Raw genomic sequence first — 17,551 nt, 5'->3', positions numbered from 1 at the left:
TGTGGGAACGCACCGGACGCTGGGAGATAGAGGCTGGCAGTAGACGGTCCCGTAAGTAGCCCGGTCCTAAGCCATGGAGCACTTTAAAGGTGGTAACCAATACCTTGAAGCGCACCCGGAAAACAACAGACAGCCAGTGCAGTCTGCGCAGGATAGGTGTTACGTGGGAGCTCCGAACCGCTCCCTTAATAACCCGCGCAGCCGCATTCTGGACTAGCTGAAGTCTCCGGGTGCTCTTCAAGGGGAGCCCCACGTAGAGAGCATTGCAGTAGTCCAGACGAGAGGTAACAAGAGCATGAGTGACCGTGCATAGGGCATCCTGGTCCAGGAAGGGACGCAACTGGTGGATCAGGTGAACCTGATAAAAAGCTCTCCTGGAGACAGTCGTCAGATGATCTTCAAAGGACAACCGACCATCCAGGAGCACGCCCAAGTTGCGTACCTTCTCCATCGGGGCCAACGACTCGCCCCCGATAGACAGCCGCATCCGCAGCTGACTGTACCGAGGTGCTGGCATCCACAGCCACTCCGTCTTGGAGGGATTAAGTTTGAGCATGTTCCTCCCCATCCAGACCCGTACGGCTTCCAAACACCGGGACAGCACTTCGACAGCTTCGCTGGGGTGGCCCGGGGTGGAAAAGTACAGCTGAGTATCATCAGCGTACAGTTGGTATCTCACCCCAAAGCCACTGATGATCTCACCCAACGGCTTCATATAGATGTTGAACAGGAGGGGTGAGAGAATCGATCCCTGCGGCACCCCACACATGAGGCACACATGTCAACACCGTCTGCATCCGGTCAGAGAGGTAGGAGGAGAACCACCGATAAATGGTGCCTCCCACTCCCAACCCCTCCAACCGGCGCAGCAGGATACCATGGTCGATGGTATCAAAGCCGCTGAGAGGTCTAATAGGACCAGGGCAGAGGAATAACCCCTATCCCTGGCCCTCCAGAGATCATCCACCAGCGCGACCAAAGCTGTCTCCGTACTGTATCCGGGCCGAAAGCCAGACTGGAACGGGTCTAAATAGACAGCTTCATCCAGGTACTGGGGTAGCTGACATGCCACCGCACTCTCTACAACCTTCGCCGTAAAGCGAAGATTGGAGACTGGCCGGTAATTCCCTAAAACAGCTGGGTCCAGGGAAGGCTTCTTGAGGAGAGGTCTCACCACCTCTTTCAAGGTAGCGGGAAAGACCCCCTCCCGCAAAGAAGCATTTGTAATCCCCCGGAGCCAGCCTCGTGTCACCTCCTGAGTAGCCAGTACCAACCAGGAGGGGCACGGATCCAGTAAACATGTGGTGGCATTCAGCCTACCCAGCAACCTGTCCATGTCCTCGGGAGTCACAGGGTCAAAATCATCCCAAACCATCTCAACAAGACGGGTCTCGGAACTCTCGTCTGGATCTATCCAATTTTGATCCAATCCGTCCCGAAGCTGAACGATTTTATCGTATAGATAACCGTTAAACTCCTCGGCACGCCCTTGTAGGGGGTCCTCCTGCCCCTCCTGTTGAAGGAGAAAACGGGTCGCCCGAAACACAGTGGCCAGGCAGTTATCTGCCGACGCAATGAGGGAGGAAACGTAGGAACGTTTTGCATCCCTCAGTGCCACTAGGTAGGTCCTGCTATAGGACCTAACTAGTGTCCGGTCAGCCTCAGAACAGCTGGATCTCCAGACACTCTCTAGGCGTCTTCTCCGGCGTTTCATCTCCCTCAGCTCCTCGGAGAACCAAGGAGCTGGTTGAGACTGACGCCGGGTCAGAGGCCGCAAAGGCACGACACGGTCCAAAGCTCCAGCCGCGGCCTGTTCCCAGGCCACAACTAGTTCTTCAGTCGTGTCGTGGGCCAGGTGCTTGGGAAACGGCCCAAGCTCCGTCAGGAACCTCTCCGGGTCCATCAGGCGCCTGGGACGGAACCAACGCATTGATTCCATCTCCCCGCAGTGGTGAGTAGTGGTCCGAAAGTCCAGACGAAGAAGAGAATGATCTGACCGTGACAAAGGCTCAATAACTAAATCATTTAAAACCAGATCATTCGCCCACTGGCCAGAGACAAAAATCAGATCCAGTGTGCCTCCCCCGATGTGGGTAGGGCCGTCCACTAATTGAGTCAGGTCCATGGCCGTCATGGAAGCCATGAACTCCTGAGCTGTCGAGGATGCTACGCCAGTTGATGGCAAGTTGAAATCCCCCATGACCAAAAGTCTAGGGGTCTCAACTGCCAACCCAGCCAACAACTCCAACAGCTCAGGCAGGGCTGTTGTCACGCAGCAAGGAGCCAGGTACGTGATCAACAAGCCTACCTCAGTCCTACGACCCCACTTCACATAGAGGGATTCACAGCCAGCTATCTGAGGGACAGTAGTCTCCCTCAGTTCCAGGCTTTCATTAATAATAACCGCCACCCCGCCACCCCTACCTTGGGCCCTCGGCTAATGGAATGCTCGGAAACCTGGTGGGCACATCTCCACTAGGGGAACCGCCCCTTCCATGCCCAACCAGGTCTCCGTAATGCCCATAACGTCCGTGGTCCCCTCCTGAATTAGATCTGAGATCAGGGGGGCTTTGTTAACCACGGACCTTGCATTGCATAACATCAGCTGGAGGCCCAAGTCCCGAGTGCTCTGGCCACCCGGGGAACGGGAAGAAGCAGGAGGGCCGGAGCACGCGATCGCTCTTAAATAGCGAGGGCGTACTCCCAAAACCTGATGTGGCCCCCCCCTTCCGCCATATCTGCCTCTCCCACTTACCGTGTCAATAGCACTACCCTAATAAGCTGGAACGAAACCCTCCCCCACCTCCCTCGGACCTAACTTAATGCCGCAAACGCACATTGGACTTGGCTCCCTCCCCGACGGGTTTCCCTCCCCACCCATTCTTCCCCTTCCACCCCCCAACCCAAACCCGTCGATTTCCACCCTCCCCGTAAAATTCCCATTAATTAAAAATCCCCTAAGTCTCCTATTCTTGGCATGCCACCTCTCGGGATTCCAAAACCTGTCCTCAAGATGGGCCCTTGATAATGTAGAGGGCCAAACCCGCGAGAGAGGGGAATCTCGCAGGGCTAGAAGGTCAGCCGCTGAAAATGTCCGCATAGTAGAAGTCCGGCAAACAGACCCATCCTGGACCAGTCAAGATGGTAACTGACAACACCAGCAATTCTGGGTGAGAAACAGTCTGGGAATAGTTCTTAGGTGGTAGATGGACAAAACCGCCATGATTCAGTCAGTTCACCAACCCTTCATATAAAATCCGGAGGGGTGGTCTGTAGAAGAAGAGAGAGGGAAAAGATGGAGTCCTACAATTTGCTAGGATTGTCCAGGACCGTCCTCAATTCCCCCAACTGGGGACCGAAGATCTTAAACGGTCCCCCGCAGCCAGCCCATAGGCGTCCTCAGAATATTAAAAAGGCGTCCGCAAAGTCCGTGGTCGTCCTTCAAGATGACAAAAAGGCGTCCACCGGGCCAGTTGGCGACCACTAGGCCAAACCGCCAGGCTGCCAAACCACCAGGCCGCACACGCGCCCACTGGGCCAAGCTGCTCGACCGCCGAGCCATCTCTCTCCCAAAGTCCGAGGGGGGGGCGAAGGTCTTGAAAGGTCCCCCACAGTCGGCACATAGACGTCCTCTAGATGATAAAGAGGGCATCCACTAGACCCGTGGATGGCCTTCAAGATGATGAAGAAGGCGTCCATCAGACCTGTTTGCAACCACTAAGCCAGGCCGCCAAGCCACCAGGCCGCCAAACCGGCCAGGCCACTAGGCCGCACGATCGTCGCTGGATTCGGCCACTCACCCACCGGGCCTGCTGGGCCATGCCACCGGCTCAGGCCATCAAGCCAGTTCGCCAGACCCAGCCGCCCACTGTCAGGCCAGGCCATCGCCAGACTGGCCATCGCCAGGCCGTCACGGCCGGGCCGCTGAAAAAAGCCCGGCCGCCGCCGCTGCCGCTGGAAAAGGCAAGGCCGCCGCCGCCACTGATAATGCCACCGCCAGGGGGAGAGAGCTCCGGGGCTCCTCCCGAAGCAACGCCAAGCCAGGCTGCCGCCGCCACTAAGAAGCCCGGTCGCTGCCGCCACCGCTGAAAAAGGCCAGGCCACCCCCCTCGCCGATAATACCGCCGCCGGGGGGGAAAGCGCTCCGGGGCTCCTCCCGAAGCAACCTGGAGCCGCTCAGCCTCAATCCACCCATCTTCTGACTGCCCACACTGTCCTCTACCCGGGTGGGGGGTCCAAGCTCTCAAAAAGACCCCCCCCAGCCTGGTCGGGTCCAAAAAAGGCCCGTCGCCGCATCTCCCATTTAGCGGCACGGCGCCATCTTGGACATGCGCGCTAGAACGCAATAGAATTATTTTGTCTTGTGTGTGAATACATGAATGCAAGAGGGTTATTTTTTCCAATATACAGGTATTCCTCAACTTACAGCCATTTGTTTAATGACCGGTTAAAGTTACAACAGCACTAAAAAAAGTGACTTATGACCATTTTTCACACTTATAACCATTGCAGCATCCCTGTGGTCATGGGATCAAATTCAGACACTTGGCAACCGACTCATATTTATGACAGCCATGGGGTCCTGGGATCTCCTTTTGCGACCTTCTAACAAGCAGAATCAATGGGGAAGCCACTTAACAACCATGTTATTAACTTAACAACTGCAATGATTTACTTAACAACTGTGGCAAGAAAGGTCATAAAACAGGGCAAAGCTCATTGAACAAGTGTTCCACTTAGCAACAAAATCTGTCTTTTATGGCTGGTTGTTTGACATCTGTTTTCATTGATCTCAGACGAACAATAACTATGAATGTGTTACTGTAATCTGTTTCTATCTTGTGATGTCTTTGCTTCCTTCCAGGGGATCTTAATAGCATCTCAAACACAGCTGGAATCCAAAATTCAAGCAGAAAGATCTGTTGAAAAGCAGAGGGCCCAGAAACCTCCAGAAATCACAGTAAGTCAAATCTTCCATGTTGCTGAATCTACTGAGTATATTTTTGACGTGCTCAGCCGTCAGTGATTCTTTAGAAGGCAAATCAAAGTAAAGTTGCGATAATGTGCTGGTGCCAAATTAATCTTTCAGTGTTATATTCAGTGTTGTATCATTAAGTGTTAAATTGTACCCTATGACCATCATTTGTGTTGTAAGTGTTGTACCTTGATGAAGGTATCTTTTCTTTTACATACACTGAGAGCATATGCACCAAGACAGATTCCTTGTGTGTCCAATCACACTTGGCCAATAAAAATTCTATTCTATTCTATTCTATTCTATTCTATTCTATTCTATTCTATTATGCAAATATAGAGTTGAGTGGCATGGTGGCCTAGTGGTGAAGATGCTCACTTCCCACTTGGAAGGTTGAAAGTTTGATTCTAGGTAGCAGCAGACATTTTTCTCATAGAGTGCAAAAAGAAAATATCTACTGCAAACTCTTTGTAGCATCAGGAAGGGCATCTGGCCAGTAAACGCTCAGTTCCATCTAGTAGCCTTGATTCTACCCAGATTATAGGGTCATAAAAAGGGAATATATAGAGAGAGATTATACAGTCAAAACCAGTATAGGCTGGAGAATTCTGGGAGTTGCAGTCTACACATCTTAAAATTGTCAAGTTTGAGAAATACAAATCTAAATTATCAATAAAATCAGTCCATAAATGAGATAGAGGTGAATGGATAGCTAGCTAGCTAGAGATAGCTAACTAGAGGTAGGTAGATAGATAGTGATAAGTAGATAGATAGATAGAGATAGGTATGCATGTATGTATGTATAGATAGATAGAAATAGAGATAAGTAGATAGATAGGTAGATAGATAGATAGATAGATAGATAGATAGATAGATAGATAGATAGATAGAATAAATATAGATAGAGATAGGTAGGTAGATAGGGATAGATAAATAGATGGTAGGTAGATAGAGATAGATAGATAGAGGTAGATAGAGATAGATAGGTAGGTAAATAGATAGAGATAGACAGATAGAGATAGGTAAATAGATAGAGATAGATAGAGATAAGTAGGTAGATAGAGGTAGAGGTATGTATGTAGGTAGATAGATATAGGTAGATAGGTAGGTAGGTAGGTAGGTAGATAGATAGATAGATAGATAGATACCCTGTTTTCCCCAAAATAAGACATCCCCTGATAATAAGCCCAATTGGGCTTTTGAGTGCATGGCAATAAGGCCAAGTCCTTATTTCAGAGTTCAAAAAAATATAAGACAGGATCTTATTTTCGGGGAAAAATGGTAGATGATAGATAGATAGATAGAGATAGGTAGGTAGGTAGATAGAGATAGATAGATAGATAGACAGAGAGAGATAGGTAGATAGAGGTAGATAGATAGATAGTAGATAGGTAGATAGATTGATGATGGATGAATGAATGAATGAATGGAGACATATATAAATAAACGTATGGTTGGGGCTGGTTAATGTCTGATGGGAGACCACCAAAAATATCATATTAAATAGAAAAGTTAAAAAAACCCTAACAGCAGGTTAAAAAAAAAATCCGTATTATTCAAAGAAATGTCATAAACGAGTCCATGCGATTGGAAATCTGAACTTGATTAGTGGGAGTCTTGACCTTATTTCCCACTAAACTATGCAACAGGGCAACTCGGAGGGCTCTTCTTGATGTACTGTATTTTCTAAGAGCAGGGATGGTGGGGATCTCACACATTCCTCCTCCTTCTCTTCCCGAGGCCCAACGGCTGCGCCTGGAGCAAAATGTCTCTGCCCAGTTCACGGAGCTCCATCAGTGGCTTCAGGAGAAGGAGGCTGCGCTTCTCAGAGAGATCCAAAGGGAGGAAAAATTGCTTCTTAGTGAACTGGAGAGGAACCAGAGGAGCAGCCAAGAGCAAATCCGCACAGCCAATGAGCAAATAGCTAAGATCCAGGCTCGGCTTGCGATGGAACCGGACTCTGAAAGCTTCCTTAAGGTCAGTGCATTTCTTAATCCATATCCTCATTTGTGTGTCTGGGTGTGCATGTGTCCTTCTCTTACAGGTAGTTGTTCTGACCTAGGCTTCCTGAGTCAGTAAAACACACGAGTAGTCCCAAAAACTTCTTTTATTTCAACAGCTGTGAGTTCGGTTCATTCATAGATGAGTCTGTCGTGTCCCACTCCTCCGCTGACGGCCGGGTCGGGGAAGTCTGTATCAAGCGTGTCTCTGCAGCTCTGCCAAAGTCCTATCAGAGTTCTCAAGGCAGGCAGGAGACCAGGAAGTGACTTCAGCAATCCAAGGTAGACTTTGCCTGACTCAGAGAATGCCAGAAAGCAGATCCTTTATATAGGCCATGGGGTGTGGCTCCATGACTCAGCACTTATCCAGGCCTGCCCCTCCCTTCCTTTTGCTGACGTCGCCTATCAATTCTCCGGAAGCGAGGATCTCTCCAGGCTCCAGCTGTTGGCAATTCACATTCCTCAGGCTCACATGCTGTGGGGGAGGGGGAGGGGTCTAGTTGCTCTGTTTGCCTGGGCATGGAGCCAGGGCTGGGGGCTGGAGGCATGCCAGGACATTCCTCAGTGTTCGGCAGGAGATAAGAGGGACCTGGCTGTGGGGAAAGCGAGCGAAAGAGACACAACACTATCCCTCACCGCAGGGCCCTTTCCCCGGGGCTGACGATCGGGATGCGGTCGGGCCGGGTTCTGCCCGTGGAAGGCCCGCACCAGGTCCGGGGCGTGGACATCGGAGGCGTTGACCCAAGTAAACTCGGTCCCGTACCCCGGCCATGCAATCTGGTATTGGAAGCGCCCTTCAGCCAGTGGGAGTCGCGTATGCTGTGCACCTTGTACTCCTCCGCCCCGTCCTTGCCGATGGCGCCGGGTGGCGCCAGGCACCGAAGGGGACACGGCGATGCCTCAGGGACCAGCAAGGACCGGTGGAAGATGGGATGGATCGGCATGGAATGCGGCAGGGTCAGTTGGTAGGCCACTGGATTGATGACTGCCTTGACGGGGAACGGACCGATGAACCGGTGGTCCAGTTTCTTCGCCGGCAGGTTGGACAGGAGATGCTTGGTGGAAAGCCACACGCGGTCTCCCACCGCCAGCAGGGGCGTTGCCTGTCGGGAGCAGTCGGCAACCCGCTTGTAGTACTCCTTCGCCTGATTCAGCTGCCGCCGCACCATCTGCTGGACGGCGTGCAACTCGGAGAGGAAGGTCTGCGTCTCGGGAACCAGGGAGTCCGGGGGCGCCAGAGGGAAGAGCCGCGGATGGTACCCCAAGTTGGCCAGGAATGGGGTTGTCTGGGTGGAGGTGTGTTGGGAGTTGTTGAAGGCGAACTCCACCAGGGACAGGTACTCGGCCCAGTTGTCCTGCTGCTGGTTCACGAAGCACCGGAGGTACTGCTCCAGGATGCCGATGACCTTCTCCGTCCCGCCGTCGGTCTCCGGATGGTGCGCCGACAACAGGCACACCTGCACCTCCAACGCGGCCATCAGACTCTTCCAAAAGCGAGCCATGAACTGCACCCCACGGTCCGACACCACCCTGTCCGGCAGACCATGGAGGCGGAAGACGTGCTGCAAGAAGAGACGGGCCGTCTTGGTGGCGGTGGGCAGCCCGCGGCACGGGATGAAGTGTGCCATCTTGGTGAGCATGTCCACCACCATCAGCACCGTGGTGAACCCCGAGGACGGTGGCAGGTCCGTCAGGAAGTCCATGGAAATCGCCCCCCAGGGTCTGTCAGGTCGGCAAGGGCTGGAGGAGACCGGGAGGGGCCCCCGTGGCGGCCTCGGCTTGCCAGCACAGCACGCAGGATGTCACATAGGCATGGACGTCATGCCGCACCTGGGACCACCAAAAGGTCCGCGTCACCAGGTTGAGAGTCTTGAAAAACCCGAAATGGCCCGCGGCAGGGTTGTCGTGGCACTGGGCCAGGACGAGGGCCCGGAGTGGTCCCGTGGGCACATACAGCCACCCCCGGAACTTGAGCACATCCTCTTCCAATGTCCACGGAGACGTGGGGCCCGCCTCCACTTGCCGCTGCTGAGACCAGGCGTCTTGGCGCTGCGCCTCTCGCACCTGGGGCCGTAAATCCACTGGTTCCCGGGCGGCAGCCAAGGCTTCCGCCAGCAGCACTGTCCATGGAGGAAGAGGGTCCTGGGCGCTCAGGTACTCCGGCTTACGGGACAGGGCGTCCGCCCTCCGGTTGTGGCCGCTAGGGATATAGGCTACGCGGAAGTTGAACCGGGTGAAGAACAGCGACCACCGGATCTGCCGCTGGTTCAACTTCCGAGCCCCCTCCAGGTGGTGCCGCTACACCTTGAATGCGGCATTGATAGCCAGCAACTCCTTTCCCCAGATGGTATAGTTGCGCTCGGAAGTGTTGAGCTTCCGCGAATAGTACACGCAGGGAAAAAGAGTGCTGCCATCCGCCAGGGTCTGTAGCAGCACCGCTCCGAGGCGATATTGGAGGCGTCCGTCTCCACCACGAAAGGCTGATGCAGGTCGGGATGTCACAGGATGGGCTCCGTGACGAAGGCCTTCTTGAGAGCCGTGAAGGCCTCCTCCTGTGGGGGACCCCACCAGAATGGGACTTTCTTCTGAAGGAGCTGGGTGAGCAGAGCCGTCAGCGTGGCGAAGCCCGGGATGAAGGTCCGATAGTAATTGGCGAAGCCCAGCAGCCGCTGGACATCCTTCACCCGACGTGGGGCTTCCCAGCTGCACAGGACCTCCACCTTGCGCGGGTCCATGGTGATCCCCTCGGGTGAGAGGATGTGCCCGAGGAACTCGATGGACGTCCGGAGGAAAAAGCACTTCTCCAGCTTGGCGTAGAGCTGGTGCTCCCGCAGGCGCTGCAGGACCAGGCGGAGGTGCTGGAGGTGGCTTTCCCTGGACCGGGAGTAGATCAGGATGTCGTTCAGGTAGATCACCACGTTCCCTGGACCGGGAGTAGATCAGGATGTCGTTCAGGTAGATCAGGATGTCGTTCAGGTAGATGGCGAGGGCGTTGGTCAGCCCGAACGGCATGACCGTGTACTCGTAATGTCCGTACCGGGTGCCGAACGCCGTCTTCCACTCGTCCCCTTCACGCATCCGCACCAGGTTGTAGGCCCCCCGGAGATCGAGCTTGGTAAAGACTGAGGCCTCCCGCAGCCGGTCCATCAGCTCCGGGATGAGCAGCAGGGGGTAGCGATTCCGCACCGTGATGGCGTTCAGCCAGTGGTAGTCGCAACACAGGCGCAAATCCCCGTCTTCTTCTTCTTCACGAAGAGGACCGGGGCCAACAGAGGGGACTTGGAAGGCTGGATGAACCCTCGGGCCAAGTTTTTGTCCAGAAAGCCCCTGAGGGTGGCCAACTCGGGCTTGGACATGGAATACAGGCATCCCGTTGGCAGCGGGGCACCGGGCTGCAGGTCCACGGGGCAGTCTTAGGGCCGGTGCGGGGGCAAGCGGTCCGCCTCCTTCTCACTGAAGACATCAGCAAAGTCCCGCAGTTCAGGGGGCACGGCGACGGCCGGGGTGAAGACGTCCCGGCTGGCGCAGGTGTGGCGGATGTGGTCGACGCACTGCAGGCTGGGGAACAAGATGGCGTTCCACGACCAGGCCACCTGAGGGTCGTGAGTCCGCAGCCAGGCCAGTCCGAGGATCACCGGGAAGTGGAGGTCTGCCATCACGTAGAAGCGAATCGCCTCCTCATGGTCCCCGATGGCGAGGCGCAAGGGCTGTGTGGCGAAGTTAATGGGTCCGGCCACCAGCTCCCTTCCATCGATGGTCTCGACGCTCATCGGAGGGTTCACCGGTACTAAAGGGACCCCAAAATGGTCCACGAAGGCCCGGTCCATAAAGTTCGTGGTGGCCCCCGAGTCCACCAGCGCGTGTGCTGGGATCCCCTCCGGCTGGTCACCCAACCACACCTGGGTGTCCAAAATCAGGTGCCAAGGGGGCCCGGGGTCCATGTCGGCCATGTCTGGTGGGGGCTTGGTCTGTGCCCGGCCTAAGGTTTTCCCTAGGCCGGGCCTGCCCCGTTTCCCGACTGGCCAGGCTGGGATTCTGGATCTCTGCTAGGCGCCGGGCGGCTGTCTGGGCCCGCACGGGGTCCTCATACATAAGGTGCAGTTGCCCCCAGAACCCCTGGTAGTCCGCCAGCAAGGGGCTGTCCCTGAGCACCAAGGGTGTGGCCCACTGAGCAGCCTGGCCAGACAACAGGTTCATCATAAAGGCCACCCTGGCCCGGTCATCTGGAAAGTTCCCCGGCCGCATCGCCATGTAGGTCTGGCACTGGGCCATGAAGGCCGGGAACATCTCCATCCGTCCTGAGAACTTCTCCGGCACCGGTACCGGGCTGTGGTGCTGAGGAGGAGGAGGAAGAGGTTGGACTGCTGGGGCATTCCCAGCAGCCAGTTGAGCAGTCAGCTGGGCGACTTGCTGTTGCAGTAGCTGGTTATTTGCTTGTAGCTGCTGCACAATTTGCTCCAGCTGTTGCTGATCCATCTTGTGGTGTAGATGGTGATGTGTGAGGAGTCAGGCAAGATGTCGTGTCCCACTCCTCCGCTGACGGCCGGGTCGGGGAAGTCTGTATCAAGCGTGTCTCTGCAGCTCTGCCAAAGTCCTATCAGAGTTCTCAAGGCAGGCAGGCAGGAGACCAGGAAGTGACTTCAGCAATCCAAGGTAGACTTTGCCTGACTCAGAGAATGCCAGAAAGCAGATCCTTTATATAGGCCATGGGGTATGGCTCCATGACTCAGCACTTATCCAGGCCTGCCCCTCCCTTCCTTTTACTGATGTCGCCTATCAATTCTCCGGAAGCGAGGATCTCTCCAGGCTCCAGCTATTGGCAATTCACATTCCTCAGGCTCACATGCTGTGGGGGACGGGGAGGGGTCTAGTTGCTCTGTTTGCCTGGGCATGGAGCCAGGGCTGGAGGCTGGAGGCACGTCAGGCCCTTCATCTTGCTCGGCCTGTCTGGGCATGGTGTCAGGGCTGGGGTCTGGAGGCATGCCAGGACATTCCTCAGCGTTCGGCAGGAGATAAGAGGGACCCGGCTGCGGGGAAAGTGAGTGAGACACAACAGAGTCCTTCGGGATAAGGCTGATAATCATCCACCTTTATCTCCCTTGACACTCTGCCAAAAACCTAATTGGGAAAGCTACATGGAGTCCAGAATCAAACAGAGTTTCAGACTTTAAACTGAACAGAATCAACAGTGTTGCTTTCTGCAAAGGCCCATGTTCCTTTGCTCCTCTTTTAAGTCTTATGGGAGAGGCCAATCATCTCCAAGCCCTACTCCCGAGTCATCCCTTTTGTTTTAACTTTTCTTGCCTTCTGGCAGCTCTGCGCATATGCGCACTGGGAACGGGCTCCCCCTGTTCCTCTGCCTCGCTGAGCTCCATACCTCCCAGATGGCCCTTTCTCTGCCTCCGATGCAGAGCCCTCATGCAAGCCTTCCCCAGACTCCAGGACTGGCCCATGTTCCTGCCCACTCATTGTCCGATTCTGCTGCCAGCTCTGCAGACCACTGGCAGACCACAACAGTAGTGCTCAACTTTTGACCATTTGTTTAGCAATAGCAATAGCAATAGCACTTAGACCTGGGGTGTCAAACTCGATTTCATTGAGGGCGCATCAGGATTGTGTTTGACCTCAGGGGAGTGGGGTGGGCATGGCCAGCTCAGTGTCACTTGTGTTGGGGAGGCCTGTAGTAGCCCAAGTGCTCTGCCCATGAAAACAGGTTCCCAAGCTCTGTTTTCAGCTGCGATGGCCTATTGCAACTCTCTGCCAGTGAAAACGGAGCTTGGGAGGGCTATGGGAGGCCTTTCTGAGTGCCATTTTCACTTGCAGAGGCACCCTGGGCCAGTCCTTCGCTGTTTCCAGGGCAGGCTTGTGGGCCAGATCTAAGCACCCCGTGGGCTGGCTCCAGCTCCCAAGCCTTGAGTTTGATACTGCAACTTAAACTTATATACCCCTTCACCGTGCTTTTACAGCCCTCTCTAAGTGGTTTACAGAGTCAGCCTATTGCCCCCAACAATTTGGGTCCTCATTTTACCCACCTCGGAAGAATGGAAGACTCAGTCAACCTTGAGCCTGGTGAGGATCGAACTGCCAAACTGGCAGAAGAACAGGCAGCTGGCATTCGGCAGAAGTAGCCTGCAGTACTGCACTCTAACCACTGCACCACCGTAGCTCATAGCGACTGTTTGAAGTTATGATGATACTGAAAATGTAAAACTTACAGGTTGGTCCTTGCAGTTACAATGGCTGCAGCAACCCTGCAGTCATAGGAATGCTATCTCGTCCAGCTGGATTTATGATAGTTGCGGATCCCAGAGGCACATGATAGCCAATTGCCACCTTCCCAGCCAAAAAGGCTTTAAGAGTTGTAAACTTAATCTTGCGTAGCTTCTTCTCCAGAAAGATTACACTACTAACCAGAGCATACAAAACACTTGCTAGACCAATTCTCAAATACAGCTCGCCTGTCTGGAACCCACACCTCATTTAGGACATTAATACAATTGAACGTGTCCAGAAATATTTTACAAGAAGAGTTCTCCACTCCTCTGATCACAACAAAATACCTTATGCCACCAGACTTGAAATCCTGGGCTTAGAAAATTTAGAACTCTGCTGCCTTCGACATGACCTGAGTTTAACTCATAAAATCATCTGCTATAATGTCCTTCCTGTTGAAGACTATTTCAGTTTCAATAGCAACAATACACAAGCACACAATAGATTTAAACTTAATGTGAACCGCTCCAATCTTGATTGTAGAAAAAATGACCTCAGTAACAGTTGTTAATGCCTGGAATGCACTACCTGACTCTGTGGTCTCTTCCCAAAATCCCCAAAGCTTTAACCAAAGACTATCTACTATTGACCTCACCCCATTCCTAAGAGGTCTATAAGGGGCGTGCATAAGAGCACCAGCGTGCCTACCGTTCCTGTCCTAATGTTCCCTTTGATTGTATCCAATTTATATGGTTATTTCATGCTTATACTTATATATACTGTTGTGTTTGACAAATAAATAAATAAATAAATAATAAATAAATAAATAAATAAATAAATAAATAAATCTGACAAGCAAGCCAACAGGGGAAAAGTTGCAACTTGTGGTCATAGGATGTTTTGCTTAATGACCAGGAGAAAAAAAAAGTCGGGCAATTGGGTGTGGCCACATAATGCCTTACTTAGTGTTCACACTGCTTAACAATGAATTTTACAGTCCTCATTGTACCATGGTGGCGCAGTGGTTAGAGTGTAGTACTGCAGGCTACTTTTGCTGATGGCTGGCTGCCTGCAGTTCAAGCAGTTCGATTCTCACCAGCTCAAGACTCAACCTTCCATCCTTCTGAGGTTGGTAAAATGAGGATCCAGATTGTTGAGGGCAATATGTTGACTCTGTAAACCATTTAGAAAGGGCTGTAAAAGCACTGTGAAGCGGTATATAAGTCTGAGTGCTATTACTATTGCTCTAAGTCAAGGACTACCTATGTACCTCCACTATTTATTTATTTTTTTACATTTATATCCCGCCCTTCTCCGAAGACTCAGGGCGGCTTACATTGTGTAAGGCAATAGTCTCATTCTATTTGTATATTTATATACAAAGTCAACTTATTGCCCCCCCAACAATCTGGATCCTTTAAGATTTAAGATCACATGCAGTTTTCCTTTCATCTAACTTAAGGCTTTCCCCACTGCATTTATCAGTAGGGCCGATTTTTAAGCCAACTCAGTATTTCCTTTCCAAAGAATCTTCCTAAGCCTTAGGAAGTTGCCGTCTAACCAAGCCTCCCTCAGTTGTGTGATCTTTCTGCCAAAAAAGATATTTATTCTCCACTAATCTGTCTTCAAACACTTCAAAGGCTGTCACAGAGAAGGGAGTATGGATTCATTCTCCCCAGCCACCTAGGCTAGGAGCAAACAGAACCAATGGGTGGAAGTGTTACAGTATATGGAGACAATCAAACTCAAAACAAGGAGGACATTTCCTCAACATAAGAGCAATTAAACAGTGGAATAGATTGCATCGTTCCATCAGTGCAGAAGGGATAAAATTCAAAAAAATTTCCCTACAGGTTGTGTGGGCATGGCTTGGTGGGCATGGCAGGGGAAGGATATTGCAAAATCCCCATTCCTTCCTCACTCTTGGGGGAAGGGTATTGCAAAATCCCCATTCCCTCTCCACTCTGGGGCCAGCCAGAGGTGGTATTTGCCAGTTCTCCGAACTACTCAAATTTTCCACTACTGGTTCTCCAGAACCTGTCAGAAACTGCTGTATTTCACCCCTGGATTGCAGGTTTGCAAGCAATAGTTGGACAAACATTCATCAGGGATGGTTTAAGAATTCCTACTCTGGCTAGAGGATTGGACTAGAAGATCTTCAAGAGCCCTATGATTCCATGATTCAATGGGGAAGAGGGTGGCATTCCTCTTTCTTCCATTAAATGAATTCTGGTGGAGCCAGTTTAAAGTAATGGGCTAAAGGAGACAGGAAACTATTTTTAACAGCTGGCCTTTCTCTGATCATTCTTACTATTTCTTTCCATAGGATATCAAAGCCTTCATAGAAAGGTGAGTATCTCTTCTTGGTGAACCAGTGTCCTGACATTCTGTTGGTCCTTTATAAATTGGGTGGAGGCCTTCTGTTGAGTTATTTTAATTTGGTTTATTTGTAATAACTACAATACAGTCACTGTCTGCTGCTCTTTGTCTGGCTTGGAGCTTTCCCCCACTGCTGAGCTGGAGTGCTCTGCGCTCTTCCTTGAATCAGTAGAAGACTATATCAGCACGACATTGGTTGTTTTCTTTGCTGATCCCTGCTGCCTCTGATTCCAGATTCAATGATCTGCCCAAAAATATCAATCATGACAAATCTTGGAGCAACCTTGCAAGTTACACTTAGTTAAGTTACATTTAGGTAAGAAAAACCAAAGCACACATATAGATTGGGGGGAAACCAGGCTTAATAGCAGTGACTGTGAGAGGGATCTTGGAGTCTTAATGGAGAATCAGCTAAATATGAGCCAGCAGTGTGCAGCGGCAGCCAAAAAAGCGATTCTAAATTGCATTAACAGAGGGCTATAATCAAGATCAAGTGAGGTACTAATACTACTCTATAAAGCCCTAGTAAGACCACACCTAGAGTACTGCATCCGGTTTTTGTCACCAAACTATAAAAAAAAGATGTTGAGACTCTAGAAAAAGTGCAGAGAAGAGTAACTAGGATGATTAGGGGACTGGAGACTAAAACATATGAAGAACGGTTACAGGAATTAGGCATGGCTAGTCTAGTGAAGAGAAGGACCAGGGGAGACATGATAGCTGTCTTCCAATACTTGAGGAGCTGCCATAGAAAGGAGGGGGTCAAGCTATTTTCCAAGGCACTTGAAAGCCAGACAAGGAATAATGGATGGAAACTGAACAAGGGGAGATTCAACCTAGAAATGAGGAGGAACTTTCTGACGGTCAGAATAGAATAGAATAGAATTTTTTATTGGCCAAGTGTGATAGGACACACAAGGAATTTGTCTTGGTGCATATGCTCTCAGTGTATATAAAAGAAAAGATAAGTTTATCAAGAATCATAAGGTACAACACTTAATGATAGTCATAGGCTACAAATAAGCAATCGGGAAACAATCAGTATCAATATAAGTCGTAAGGATACAAGCAACAAAGTTAGTCATACAATCATAAATTGGAGGAGATGGGTGATGGGAACAATGAGAAGATTAATAGTGCAGATTTAGTAAATAGTTTGACAGTGTTGAGGGAATTATTTGTTTAGCAGAGAGATGGTGTTCGGAAAAAAACTGTCCTTGTGTCTAGTCGTGTGCAGTGCTCTATAGCCTCATTTTGAGAGTAGGAGTTGAAACATTTTAGAATAGAATAGAATAGAATAGAATAGAATAGAATAGAATAGAATAGAATAGAATAGAATTTTTTATTGGCCAAGTGTGATTGGACATACAAGGAATTTGTCTTGGTGCATATGCTCTCAGTGTACATAAAAGAAAAGATACGTTCATCAAGGTACAACATTTACAACACAATTGATGATCAATATATCAATATAAATCATAAGGATTGCCAGCAACAAGTTATAGTCATACAGTCATAAGTGGAAAGAGATTGGTGATGGGAACTATAAAATGATTAATAGTAGTGCAGATTCAGTAAATAGTCTGACAGTGTTGAGGGAATTATTTGTTTAGCAGAGTGATGGCCTTCGGGGAAAAAACTGTCCTTGTGTCTAGTTGTTCTGGTGTGCAGTGCTCTATAGCGTCGTTTTGAGGGTAGGCGTTGAAACAGTTTATGTCCAGGATGCGAGGGATCTGCAAATATTTTCACGGCCCTCTTCTTGATTCGTGCAGAATACAGGTCCTCAATGGAAGGCAAGTTGGTAGCAATTATTTTTTCTGCAGTTCTAATTATCCTCTGAAGTCTGTGTTTTTCTTGTTGGGTTGCAGAACCGGACCAGACAGTTATAGAGGTGCAAATGACAGACTCAATAATTCCTCTGTAGAATTGGATCAGCAGCTCCTTGGGCAGTTTGAGCTTACTGAGTTGGCGCAGAAAGAACATT

General features: G+C 50.9%; 1 protein-coding gene across 1 annotated transcript in view; it reads left to right on the top strand.

The window, feature by feature from the left end:
- LOC131197300 (zinc-binding protein A33-like) overlaps positions 1-17,551 on the top strand; it is a 32,838-nt gene that overhangs the window by 6,078 nt on the left and 9,209 nt on the right. The window contains exons 2-4 of the mRNA XM_058181181.1: positions 4,865-4,960; positions 6,716-6,952; positions 15,515-15,537. Coding sequence (XP_058037164.1) covers positions 4,865-4,960; positions 6,716-6,952; positions 15,515-15,537 — 356 coding nt within the window. The remainder of the gene's footprint in view (positions 1-4,864; positions 4,961-6,715; positions 6,953-15,514; positions 15,538-17,551) is intronic.

This window comes from Ahaetulla prasina, chromosome 4 (genome assembly GCF_028640845.1).
Source record: "Ahaetulla prasina isolate Xishuangbanna chromosome 4, ASM2864084v1, whole genome shotgun sequence".
Taxonomy (NCBI): domain Eukaryota; kingdom Metazoa; phylum Chordata; class Lepidosauria; order Squamata; family Colubridae; genus Ahaetulla; species Ahaetulla prasina.
The sequence above is the reverse complement of the archived record's forward strand: the minus strand, read 5'-3'. Positions and strand labels throughout refer to the sequence as shown.